At 33.9% G+C, this 13,400-nt stretch overlaps 1 protein-coding gene across 1 annotated transcript in view; it reads left to right on the top strand.

The window, feature by feature from the left end:
- Positions 1-13,400, top strand: part of NET1 (neuroepithelial cell transforming 1) — a 47,110-nt gene that overhangs the window by 10,931 nt on the left and 22,779 nt on the right. Inside the window, exons 2-3 of the mRNA XM_010366489.2 lie at positions 4,028-4,094; positions 6,522-6,581. Of these exons, the coding sequence (XP_010364791.1) occupies positions 4,028-4,094; positions 6,522-6,581 (127 nt within the window). The remainder of the gene's footprint in view (positions 1-4,027; positions 4,095-6,521; positions 6,582-13,400) is intronic.

Raw genomic sequence — 13,400 nt, 5'->3', positions numbered from 1 at the left:
CAGTGTTTGCTGGTTTCTAGATGCTCAGCTGTGTTCTAGACAAGATATTCCAAGATGTATATATTAGTTGAGGCTCTCATGCAGATGAGAAAACCCTAGTATGATGGGAGACGTAGTCTACATGATTGTCAGAAGTGGAAGAAGAGACAACTCCTTGATAACAAAGATGCTGAACAGTCAAAACAGTAGTGGATGTCTACTACATCAGATATTTGACCCAAATAAATGAATTGTTTCTATAATAATTTAGTTTGTTTTTGCCTTATTTGCAAAGAAATTGAGAACCTCAGTTGCTTAGCACACCCCAAATGTAAAAAATGTTAACTGCAGAGGATAAATCATACCATTCTAAAAATGTTAACTGCAGAGGATAAATTATACCATTCTTTTTACACGTATGGTATAATTCTTTTTATATGTTTAACATTTACAGATTTTTTTAATTGGAAAAAATGTTATTTTTAGGATGAGTCTATGTACAGTGCTTGTCATATAGTAGGCACCCAATAAATGTTAACTATTGTCCTTTTTAAAATCTTTTTCTGAAACTCATTTTCATTCTACATCCATTTTTTATGATGAATGCATCTTGAGGGTAAATTATGCATCTAAGAATGCTTTTTTCCTGTTGGTAATAGTAATGTTCAATACATTTTTTGAAAGTATTTATAATTTCAGGTCAGGTCTTATCTGTCATGATGGAGGAAATGGTGATACAAATCAGAATCTCTGAAAACATAGTTTGGCTTAGGAATGAATTAACAAGATATTTTTCTTGTGAACAGCAGCTTTATCATTTTAATTATGATTTCTTTAGACTAAACCTAATTTAGTGTAAAAATAATGTACATTGTTCAAAAACATACCAAATGGTATGAAAGGAAATACATTAAAGGCCAAGGAAAATCTATAGGAGTCAAATCAGGAACTTAATTTAATACACTAAGCTAATTCCTTAAGGTATTAGTTTATTTTATTCCTTAAATATTATAATTATTTGGATATATGAAAAAATACATTGGATATATGGACAAAAATTCTTGAAAAGGTGCACTGCCACTTTTTGCTCTACATTTCATCCTTTAAACCTCGTTTTTAGGAGGAGGTTCTATGTATCTTCTGGAAAAACAACTTGCAATCTTAATGTTTTATGAAATCATTTTTTTCCCCACAAGGATTTAAAATAGCTATTGCATTTTGAGTCTGACCCTTGTGAAAAATAAGTATATATCTTTCCAAGATTTGTGAAAGTTGGCACTGTCTCACATACTTTCTGGGCACAGTTTGTTTTTTGGGTTCCTTTTTTCCATGGGTATTCAGAATAAATAGGAACTTGTTATTGAAGTGGGAAAAAATAGCATTACTGTAAAGCTGGTTACAGATACTGCTGGAAAGAATTTTATCATATGATTGGAAATATTTTTCCAGTTAACCTTTAAAAAATTCTTAAGAGCCATTTTTCTTTCCAGCTTTCAGATGGCAAATGCATTCTGAGGTTAGTGTGGTCATTTCTAGGGAATAAAGAAATTAGTAACTTTGGTTTTGTAATACTCCCTAATGCTTATACCTGAAAGGAAGTATTTACTGAATATTTTAAGTGCTACGGTTAATGCCACTTTGTAATGTAGGTTTGTATTGGATTTAAAACAACCTGAGAAATCATAATTGCTTTTTCTTAAGCCAGTGCCCACAGATGGCTCCTGCTAACCATGTAACATACAGTAGCATTTAATACACTAAGAGTATTAATTCCTAGAGTAGTGTTTTTAAGTGTGATCTGTGGACTCATGATAGGTCCTGTCTTTCCCATAGTCTTTTACCATTTGTTTATAGTAATCATCCTATGTATTTCTTGATATGAATTACAATTTATTTTAGATGACTTTTTTTGTTTAAATACCTTGTTCCAGGGTTTTTCTCAAGAAAAAAATACCATTTTATTTGTTGTTGCCTGACTTTTCTGCAGTAGCAAGAAAAGATGGAATAATCAACTTCTTAGGTCGTTTTGCACCAGTAAAGAGGCCCTCAAAAAAAGTTTGAGCTCCATAAGTAGTCTTACTGTGTTTTGATTTTCTCCAAATAATTATTTAGGAAATGTTTGTTTTAAATATCTTAAGATCTTTGCATCTAATTTGTGTTAGTGGCATCATATTTTCCCCAGGTCAAGAACCTTGGTAATAACTGAACAGGTTTAGGGAGGAAAAGGGAAAAGTCTGTCCTGGCAATTTTGACATCGAACCCTCTCTCAAATCAGCTTCTCCTCTGTAATCTTGTTACTGTTGCCAGAGCCCCAATCATCTTTTGTAAGCAATATTGGAGCTGCCTCCTAACTGAGCAGTCTTGCCTTCTTACAATCCATTGTTCGTGTTACTTAAGATTCAATGGCTGCCACACATACTCAAGATCAAGTCCATTCTCTCTGAGTGCAGTAAGTGAGGCCTTTCATGATACTTTAGCCCTTCCTTATTTCTTTACTCAAATGTGAGGAACTACTTGCAGTTTCCAGAATGTAACTCATTTCACTCCACCTTAATGCTTTGTTAATTGCTATTTTTCTTTCAGATTCAGTAATACTTTGTATTAAGTATTCATCTGTGAAGCTTTGCAGACCTCCTCTTTACCTTATAGCCAGTTTCCTTTGTGTTCCTTGTCAAACAACGACAACAACAACAAAATTTCTCCTTTATATTTAGCTTAGAAAATTCCAGAAGCCCTTGTATTTGATTTAAGCTTGTATATTTTTGCAGGAAAGATACTGATCAGTGGTGTTTCTATAACTTTCGATGAACAAAGACTATGAGGCTTAAGGATCACATGTATAAACAGACAATGACTTGACAATCCAAGAAGCCAAATAATAACTACTATAATAATTGACCTAAAATGTCCAGGACTTCATTAATAACTGCCAGCTTCCTAATTTTTGTCCCGCTTCCAATTCATAACCAACCTGTGAAAGCCAGATATATGCTCTAACCAATCACAGTAGGCTGCCCCCACTTCTAGTTAGCCTGCCTACAGCTCCCCAGGCCAACAGCCTCCAATCAGAGCATACCTGATTTTCCATTATGAAACTTCACACTCGTCTACCTGTCTTTTAGTCTCTGTCAAGATGCAAATGACAATAGATGACTCCCTTGTTGTAGCAAACACTGAATAAATAGCCTTTGCTTTTCTCTTTTGGTTGATCATCATTTATTTCCACAAGGGAAAAAAAAAATCTGTGTTCGTTCTACATTTGTTTACATCTGAAGTGATTAATAATAAATATACTTTATAAACTGCCTTTATCTCTTGTGCTATGTTTTTGTGATTTCTACATATTTTATAAACACAGGTTTATACTTTATAAACATATAGCGGCATATTTTAGAAAGGTGAAGACAGGTTTTGTCATAGGACTTTCTTGCTTTATGTCTTTACATTGAATGGAAAAAAACACAGAAAAATCTTTCACTTAATAGTAAAGAACAAAATTCTAATCACATTTTAATCTTGAGATCTTTGTCTCAAATGTAGTTATTCATAGCTTTGTATTTTGTTTGTTAAATTGCAGTTTTAAAAAGTTAGGGATTTACACGAAATGCAGATAATGTGAAGTTAGATTTTGTTAAGAATATCCTTTTTGTTTTTTAAAATATGTACATGAATATGTTTCTTAATTTTTTCCACTTAGGAAGTTTGTTTGCTGTTTTTTATTTAACCTATTAATATATTTCATGTTTTTTAACTATGTGTATGTTCCTAAGGTAAACTCTGCTGGGTGTGGTGAATTATTTTTTTAAATAATCTGTTCACTAATTTTATGTAGGCTCTTTCACTGTAAAGATTACGAGAATGACAAAACCTATACCCTGTTTGTTTGTTTTTATATATATATACCATCTCTCATATTACTAAGATTGAATGACAAATCAGGCTACTTTAAACAGTTTTGAAAGTATGGAAAGTGTAGCTTTTTATGTGTTTGATGCTCTATTATGCTAAAGTCACTCCTTTATTTGTTGTTGGAATTTTCTGTTAACAGGTACTCCCTTCGGAGAGGCAGCTCCTTCACATTCTTAACACCTGGCCCCAACTGGGACTTGACTTTGGTGAGTAGATACCTGGGTTTTTATTTCAAGACATTAGATAGAATTAATTCCCCAGTTGTCTTTCAGTCTGTTATGCAGCTCAGTGGTCTGTACTTCTCTGAGTGTCTTGAGGAACAGAATTCCTATAACCGTCTTTGGCAGCCTAATTTAGTCCTTTTCTACTAACAAGCTGTAATAACTTTTTGTTTCAAGTAAATATAAAACGTATTTTGCAAAGTACTCACATGTATTAATCTTTAACTCTATGCCATCCTTTCTCTTATTCCTTTCAATGTTAAATCTGATAATATATTATGAAACATGAAATTATTTGTATACATCCTCTATTGACTTTTTTCTTGGTTGAAAAATATAAAAATGCTTGATTGCACATTATGTATATATATTTAATATATATAATGAATGGTTTTCTGCTATTAATCTCAGCATAGAGGGACTCTTATTTTTATAGCAGGACTTTACAGAGGCATTTAATTTTGTGTGAAGTGACAACAGAAAATTGGTTCTTTTTGTACTTAAAACTTGTTAGCTCATAATACATATATAAATAAAGTATGTACAAATAGATATAAATAAAGTATGTACAAATAGATCATGATTCTTATGCTTATTTGGGAAAAATAGCAAAAATGATTCAAAATACAATTTCATATAAATGCATAAGTATGATCATATATGTGCTTTCTTCCCCTCAGTACAGTCTTATTTTGCCAGGCAGTTTCCTCCCCCTCTTCTCTCCTTCTCCGTATTAGTCCATTCCCAGGCTCTGCTCTAACCATGTCAACAGTACCATATGTATCCTTCTGTATTTTGCTCGTATCATTAATATACACAAACAGGTTCACAGATAAATACACAAGCAAGATTTTTGGTTAGTTGGCTTTTCAAACCTGGGATCATATTATTCATAATTTCTGTATCTTCTGGGTATGACCTAGGGATCAATAAAATATTTCTTGAGTTCCATCACCTCAATTCTGATGTATATTGTTCTTTCATGTCTTAGATCATTTTCCTAACGTCTTTTAGCTCAATTCAAAACAGTGTGTTATAATTTTGCTCTGCTTCTTTGAGCATTTCTTCCTGGTGTGCAGTCATTTCCTAGGGGATAGATTCTGATCCTTGTTTTCTTTTTTCATAGAGTGATATTGTGTAGAATTTGACTTTGAGAATTTTCTGTTCCATTTTAGTGTGAATTTAGTTTTCAACTTGTACACAAAATCTTGGTTCAGATAGCTTTTCTGACTTCACAGCCCTCCTTCGTGTTGTTTTTATGGTAACTTGCTTTCTGAGGCCGCCTGGCTCTATTACTTTCTCCACTTCTATCTGGACTTTGCCTTTCCTTTTTTTTTTTTTTTCTTCTTCTCTATTGGCCCTATCTTGCTCAATTTTGATTCAATTCCCAGCAGTTTCTCCTTACTGTGGGGCCAGGAAGTTGAAGGGAACCCTAACTAGTCACTTAAGAGTTCCCAAGAGCTAAGCAGTGTAGGTAACCTGAAAAGTTATTTTGAGATATGGGAGAATAAAGTGTTACTCATGGGTGCTTATTCAGTATTGATTAAGTACCAGAAATGGTAGATATGTACACAGTTTTGCCACTGCTGGCACCAGCAGGGCTGAATGAAAGTGATAAATGGTAAGTGGAAAGTACTGCAGGGACATGGCTGTTCACTTTCCAGTTAATCAATCCTGCCTCCGGCAACAAATCTTAAGTACTTTGGGCCATGAGAAAAGGATTTTCTTTTTCTAGTGACGACCTTGCCCCCAAGATAAATAATGTGTTCCTTTAAAAAAAAAAAAAAAAAAAAAAAAAAAAAAAACTGGCTGGTTTTATATTTTAAAAATTTTTACTTTTTCTCTAACGAGTACCGACAGCCCTTGATTTACATAAGATTCTGTTCTGAAAAACTTAAGTAGTGTTTTAATAGGGTAGCCACTTCACAGCAGTGATGACTCTGTCAGGGGAGACTGTTTAGACAGTATCTATTCCAAAGACAATTCATGAACGTCCCTCAACATAATTTTCTTCTTAGGGCAGTGGCGCAATCTCATCTACTGCAACCTCTGCCTCCCAGGTTCAAACGGTTCTCCTGCCTCAGCCTCTCAAGTAGTTCGGACTACAGGCATCTGTCACCATGTGCAGCTAATTTTTTTTTTTTTCTTGTATTTTTAATACAGTCGGGGTTTTACCACGTTGGACAGGCTGGTCTTGAACTCCTGACCTCAGACTCTCACCCCACCTCAGCCTCTTAAAGTGCTGAAATTGCAGACGTGAGCTACCGCACCTGGCCTCAAAGTAATTTTCTTGTGACTATAGCCAAAGGCTTAACTTTTTAAAATTGATTTTTCTAGTTTTCTAGAGTCTTTGTTTTGTGATGTAATATGCATTCCTTTTATATGAGAATGAAATATCTTTTTTTCTTTTAGAAAAGAAAACGCAGAGAGAAAGATGATGATGTTGTAAGCCTTAGCAGCCTTGATCTGAAGGTAAGCCCTGCTGCCCTGTTAAAGAAAAGCATTTAAAAATATGCAGATAGCATTTTATTTCTGTGCTACAAGAATAATGAATGCTGGTTTGGGTTTTTTTGTTTTTTGGGTTTTTTTTTTTTTTTCATTTTGTAAGTGCAAAAGTGAATAATATTAGCTCACAGACACCGTCTTTTTTGCTATTCTGCTTCTTCGTTAAGAATGAGGGAGAAACTACTCTCAAAATATTAGGCTATAACTACTGATCACAAACACAAATGCCTAAGGAGACAGGCTATGTAATCTGTGTGAAGGAAGGAGGGACGAGGGCCAGTGGTGAAAAGAGAGCCCCGGGTTCTAGCCCATTGTCACATGTAGGACTGTCAAAACCTGGATTTTTATGTGAAATCTCCTGAATTTTAAATGTTGAGTCCATTTTTCTTAAAAAATACATGCAAGCAAAATAGCTTGTCTGTAGGTCATATGTGGCCCGTGGGCTTCAAGTATGTGACATAGGATAAACTAACACTCAGCACACACTTTAAAATACTTGAAGTTTTCTTATATGAAATTGTGTGTAAGTCCAAAAACCTAGTATCTTTGGAATTACTAACATCATTTTTGCCGGTTGGCAAATTTTATTGTAGCATCTTGATTTTGGAGAGTCTTTTTCTAAGGTTATAAAAGAGTTGTACATTTTTAAATGCGATTTTTAAAAATGTTTCATATGATGTTTAACAGCAGCAGCTGCTGTTTCTTTTTAAAGACGAGATATTTTCTAAAAGTTAAATTTTTATAATCTGCTCATCAACATTTTAGCAAATCCAGCAAGTCAGTTTTTTTCTTATTTTGAGTACACAGTGTCTTCATAGAAGAATTATGTGTTTTAAGTTTTAGGCATTTTGCAAAACAGTTTTAGTTACATTTAAAATATCTTGTATTCAAAAAAAGAAAAAAGTATGAAATGACAACCTTGATTATTTTTAGGTATGTTTCAAATCAAATCAAATACAGAAATAGTATTTATAGTTTGCCACAGTAGAATACAAGGTCTTCAACTAAGCTTTAGCAATTATCAATATATGGATTATTTTGAAGCAAATCCTAGATGTCATGTCCTTTCATCTGCAGATATTCCATTCTATTTATTATCTTTATTGTCTGAGATAAGAACTTTTTTTTTTTTTTTTGAGATGGAGACTTGCTCTGTCTCCCAGGCTGGAGTACAGTGGTGTAGTCTCGGCCCCCTGCAACCTCAGCCTCCTGGGTTCAAGCGATTCTCTTGCCTCAGCCTCCTGAGTAGCTGAGACTACAGGTGTGTGCCACCACGCCCAGATAATTTTTGTATTTTTAGTAGAGATGGGGTTTTGCCATGTTGGCCAGGCTGGTCTCAAACTCACAGGTGTGAGTCACCATGCTGGGCCTTAGATAAGAACTTTTTAAAAACAATAAAATACACTTTCTACAAAACAGTACAAATAACAATAATTCCTTAATATCAGATTCAGTTCAGAATTCATGCATTTTCTTGAACCTGTTTGTGTGTTTTTGTGGGGTTTTTTGTTTGTTTAGTTTTTTGTTTTTTGGTTTTTTTGTTTTTTGGTTTTTTTTGGTTTTGGGTTCATTCTGTTTGTAGTCCAAATAAGACACATACATTGTGATTAACTATATCTCTTAAGTTTCTTTTAGTTCATTGGTTTCCCCTCTAACTATTTTCTTGGAATTTTTTGTTGTTGAAGAAACATGACATGCAGGGTTTTCCTATATATCTTTTTATAGCCTGAATATTTCTGATTGCATCCCCATGATATCATTGACTGTGTTCCTCTTTTCCCTGTATTTCTGATAAGTTGGTAATTAGATCTAGAGACCTGATCCAGTGTGGTTGTTTTGGGCCATGTACTTACCTCAAAAAGTATATAATGCCTTTCTGTGATGCTCTCAAAATGGATGTTCATTGCCTACATGCATTTTTTTCTTGGAGGTTGCAAGGTGATGACATGTCTTTATCAGACCTCTGTTTATTAACTGGAATACTTCTGTAAAGAGAAAATTCCCCTTATTAGCCATTTGATTACTCTGAAGTTCTGATTTATAGTCAGAGCAGAACAAGTGCTTGATTCTTTTCCTTTATCAGTTTTCAAAAATAATGAGTTCTATTCATTATCTTTCTCTGAAAGTAATGATTTCTTTTTCTTCTTAGTATTATGAACTAATGCATATAAATACTTGTTTTACATGGATTCAGTTTTTTTTTTAATTTTGTTTTGTAGAAAAGACAGGGTCTCACTATGTTGGCCAGGATGGCCTCAAATTCCTAGCCTCAAGCAGTGCTCCTACCTCGGCCTCCCAAAGTGCTGGGATTACAGGCATGAGCCACCGCACCTGGCCTCATTTCAGTTACTCTTACTGATGCCTCACATTATCAGTCTTTGGCTGTTGAATGCTATTTCAGGATGGTTCCTGTGTCTTTTGACATGACCTTTATCTCACATCCAGTGGCTTAATAGCCTCCTTGCCTTTTAGGATGACAAATTATTGCAGATCCTATTTTTATGCTCTATGCCTGGAATCAGCCATTTCTCAAAGGAGTCTGGCTGCTTTGGGAAATGGTAGAGGCTAAAATCTGGGCATTAGTAATATTTCCTTCTACTGGATTAGTCATTGTTGGTAGGCCTTTTCAATGAATAGGGCTAGGAGATAAATCTAATTTAAAAAAACAAAATAGGAATTTATATTGAAATTTCAAATTCAAAGATAAAGGGATTTAACTTAATCTTATCAGTCTTACTATGTAGAGTTCCTTCAACTTCACCAAAAGTCCAGAGACACTGATTTGATTTATACCACAGTTCAAAGACAACAGCTTGCATAACTATTAATGATTACTGAAAACGTTTTATGTTTTCTTGCATTTTTCAGCTTTTTTTAAACCTTTAGGTTGTAACATAGTAGGGATGAACAGTCAAATTACTGTGTTTTTAAATTATTACACTAACTTCTGTGTGTAATTACACCAACAGCTCATTTGGTTTTTAAAAAATTTTTATCGTTTAAGAATTACTGCTTTTTAAATTTATCTTATAATTGTGTGACAAAATTATGTAGAATTTTGAAGTCATTCTACAGAGGATTCTTGTTCCTATTCCTGACTCTTCTACCCTACTCCCTCTTTCAGATGTAATCTTTTTTTTAAATTTTATGGTTTATTCTTCCACTTTTAAAATACATAAGCAACTATATATATATACATATATATATAGTATTCCACTTTATTGGATGAACTGTATGTAGCCTACTGTCTTTCATTATGTTTTGTTTGTATGTTTGCTCTTTGCTTTGGTATATCTTTTGATATTTAAGTAGGTTTGTGTTTTTGTTCTAATGGTTATCTTTATACTGATACCTTATGTAATGCCTTTTGGGCTACTATAAATGGGTTAATCCGTATGAGCAGTATTTTAGTTAACTAGTACTTCTCCCTACCCTCTTTCTCTTCTGATTTGAAGTACTATTGCTTGACTTGTAGTTATAATTATGCATTTAAGGCAGGAAGTAAGCTTATTTTACTTTTCATGTACATTCACCACTTTCCTCCCATTTTTAAAAATAGTTTGTCAGAGCTTTTAGCCATTACAAGCTATACTGTAGACCCTGCTAACCATCAGGTAGTCTTAGTTCTGTGGGTAAATATATATTTAATTCTCAGCACCAGTCCTCTTGTTGAGTCCTTTCTAGTTTTTTTGTTGTTGTTTGTTGTTTGTTTTTTGTTTGTTTTTGCTTCTGAAGCTCATTCTCAAGTACAGGGGTCAGCAACCATGACCACAAGCCATATGTGACTGGTCTGTCAATGTTTTGTTTATAGCTGCCTTCGTAAACACTGCAGCATCTGGGCTGAGCAGTTGTGACAGGAACCATAGGACCTATAAAGCCAAAAGTATTGACTCTCTGGCCCTTCACAGAAGAAGTTTGCTGACCCCTGCCCTGGAGTTGAGTAGATTCTCAGGCGGTGTTCGTGGTGTTCCCCAAGTACTTGCACATTGCATGTTCTTTTCAGTTTGTTTGCAGCCTTTATACTTGAAGGTTCATTTGGATGCATATGAAACTCCTGGCTCACCTTTTCTTTCATTGAGTATATTTAATATTTTACTCCATTGTGTTCTGGCATAAAATATGTCTGTTCAAAGTCATAATAAATATGTAGTTTCAGGTCATCTTTTGTTTTAGGAACTTTTTTTTTCTTGAATTATACTTTTTGGTATTTATTCTATTTTGTTTCCCCTTTGTACCCTTTATGTTTTGTTGGATCTTCATCTTTTAAAATCTTTTCTGTTTATTACTTTTTCTCAAAACTTTTTATCTTTTTATTTTTAAAGCCATCCTCCTTTTTTCCCTAATGCATTAAGCATTGTACTTTTCATTCTGAAATAATTTTCTTATTTTTAATTCTTAGTTCTATTACCTCTCATTTCAATTCCTTCTCAAGTCACCTAATTTCTGAGTCTTTACGTTTTTTCATAGCTTCTGTAATTTTCTTAATTTACTTCACGCTGTAGAGACATGATTCTACTCCAGTCTCTGTTTCTTTATAATAGTTTTAAGTGGAATTCTTAATATTTCTGTTGCTCATTTTTCAGTGCAGTAAGTTTCCTGTATGGTGAGAGGAATAGGCCAGAATAGCCTTTTCAGCTTCATAACTCTAGAGCTCCCTCCTGTGTTATGTTCACAAGGTGATTTTTTCAAAGTATGGTTTCATCCTTTCTGGGATCTTTTCTGCTCCCTTTCTCTTTTATCTGGAACTTTTCTTGTCTTTGCTTCTGTTGCCCTGTTCTTCTCAGTCTGGACTCTACTAGGAGTTTTTCTCAGAGAAGATTCAGTTTCGAGAGTTTACATGGGCCAGATTGCTCCAGCACCTATTTGCATGGCATTGTTCTTGCTCTCAGCCTGAGAACAGGATCCTTCAGAGCCTTTCCCAGATTAGGCTGCTATTCTGAGACTAGTATGCCATTGAGGCTTCAGGGGAGGTTGAAGGGATTCTCCTGTTCTCGGGGCCATCAGAAAAGCCCCGTGCCGTCCCTCTGCCTCATCATGCACAAATGCTAATACTTTGTGGGCCTCATAACTGTCTGGTTTGTCACTCTGCTCATATTTTGAGGTTTAAGGGTAATCTTTCTCTTTGTTGTGGATTTTATTTGTGGGTTTTCCTTTTTTTTTTTTTTTTCTTTAAAAGTAAAGACCTGTCAAAGAATTAACTTATTAATGAGTTACCCAATATTATAGAAAAGCTGATCAAAGGACTAGCAAACACTGACATACACTAATAACTGAAGGAAAGAATAGTGGACTGAGATTACCAAATTATATATAAAATATTAATATCCTCATCTGCATCTCTACCTACAAAATTTATTTGCATTGCCATGAGTTTTCTAGAGTTAACTTTTACCTTTTCAGAGCTGTAGAAAACCCTGCTCAGTAACAAGTAGTGAATCAAACAAAAGGCTTGAAGTTCTGATGATCCCAGTAGATTAAACTGTATTTATACTTTGAAAATAATGATTGGCTAAAACAGAGATACTCAACCCTGGCTGCAGGTCAGAGTCACCTGAGGGTGGCTTGTGTAGCAGAAGTGTGCTATGGGACCCTATTCCAGACCAATTCCATATATGAATGGAGGAATAGGGGAGGAAATGAGGATAGGTGACATTGGGACCTAGGAACATTTGATTTTTCTTTTTATTTTTTAAAGATACCAGGTGATTCTCCTGTATAGTCAGAGTTAAAAACTAGAATGTGACATTCTTAAAGTTATTACTCCCTCCCCCTGATTTTTGCTTGGACTTACATCTAAATACAACAATTTTTATGTAATAAGCTAAACATAATCTGTTAGTACGATTATTTGATGCCTGTTGCTAGGAGCCATTCTACTCTATTTGCTTCCGTGCCTGAGAGAGAGATATATATATATATAAAATAGATAGTAAATATTGAATGAATGAATGAAGTATTAATAATACAGGTCAAATGAATGACATAAGACCTTGGACTTACATAAGCATGTAACATGATCATTGTATTATGTATTTGGACTTTGGATATCTTATATGAAGATTTTAACTCTGATGCCAATTGAATTTTCATGTTATGGATCATTAGCTATTTTGTCTTGAAGCTGTGATTGTTTATCAGATTTTTCTCTAGGTAAAATTTCAACCTTTTCTTATTAGGCTGACTTGCTTCTGTATTATATATACAATTCTTCATTTTTAAAAGAACATAGTATTAGTTTTCCAAATGTGTTTCTCAGCTATGTATGTTAGCAACTACAACCTTTCCTTTTTATTTTGATAGGAAAGAGTCAAAAGTGATTGTTGACTTTGTTAATGTGAAATAACACTGGCACGAGTAATACTGAGCATATTTTTGTGACTTTTAAGTTCTTTAACTCTGATAGTTAATGATCATAACACAAACCAGAACACTTCTAAAAAAAGGTTTTAAAGTTTATTCTTTTTCTGAAGCTTCAAATTTAGGATCTCAGTTTCCCTAGAAGTTAAAAGGCTATGTGTATATATATACACACACACACACATATATATACACACATATGTATACACACACATATATACACATATACACACACACACATATATATACACATATGTATACACACACATATATATACACATATATACACACACACATATATATACACATATGTATACACACACATATATATACACATATACACACATATACACACACACATATATATACACATATGTATACACACACATATATATACACATATATACACACACACACACACACACACAC

This window comes from Rhinopithecus roxellana, chromosome 11 (genome assembly GCF_007565055.1).
Source record: "Rhinopithecus roxellana isolate Shanxi Qingling chromosome 11, ASM756505v1, whole genome shotgun sequence".
Classification (NCBI taxonomy): domain Eukaryota; kingdom Metazoa; phylum Chordata; class Mammalia; order Primates; family Cercopithecidae; genus Rhinopithecus; species Rhinopithecus roxellana.
Note: the sequence above shows the minus strand (reverse complement) of the source record. Positions and strands in the feature narration are given on the sequence as shown.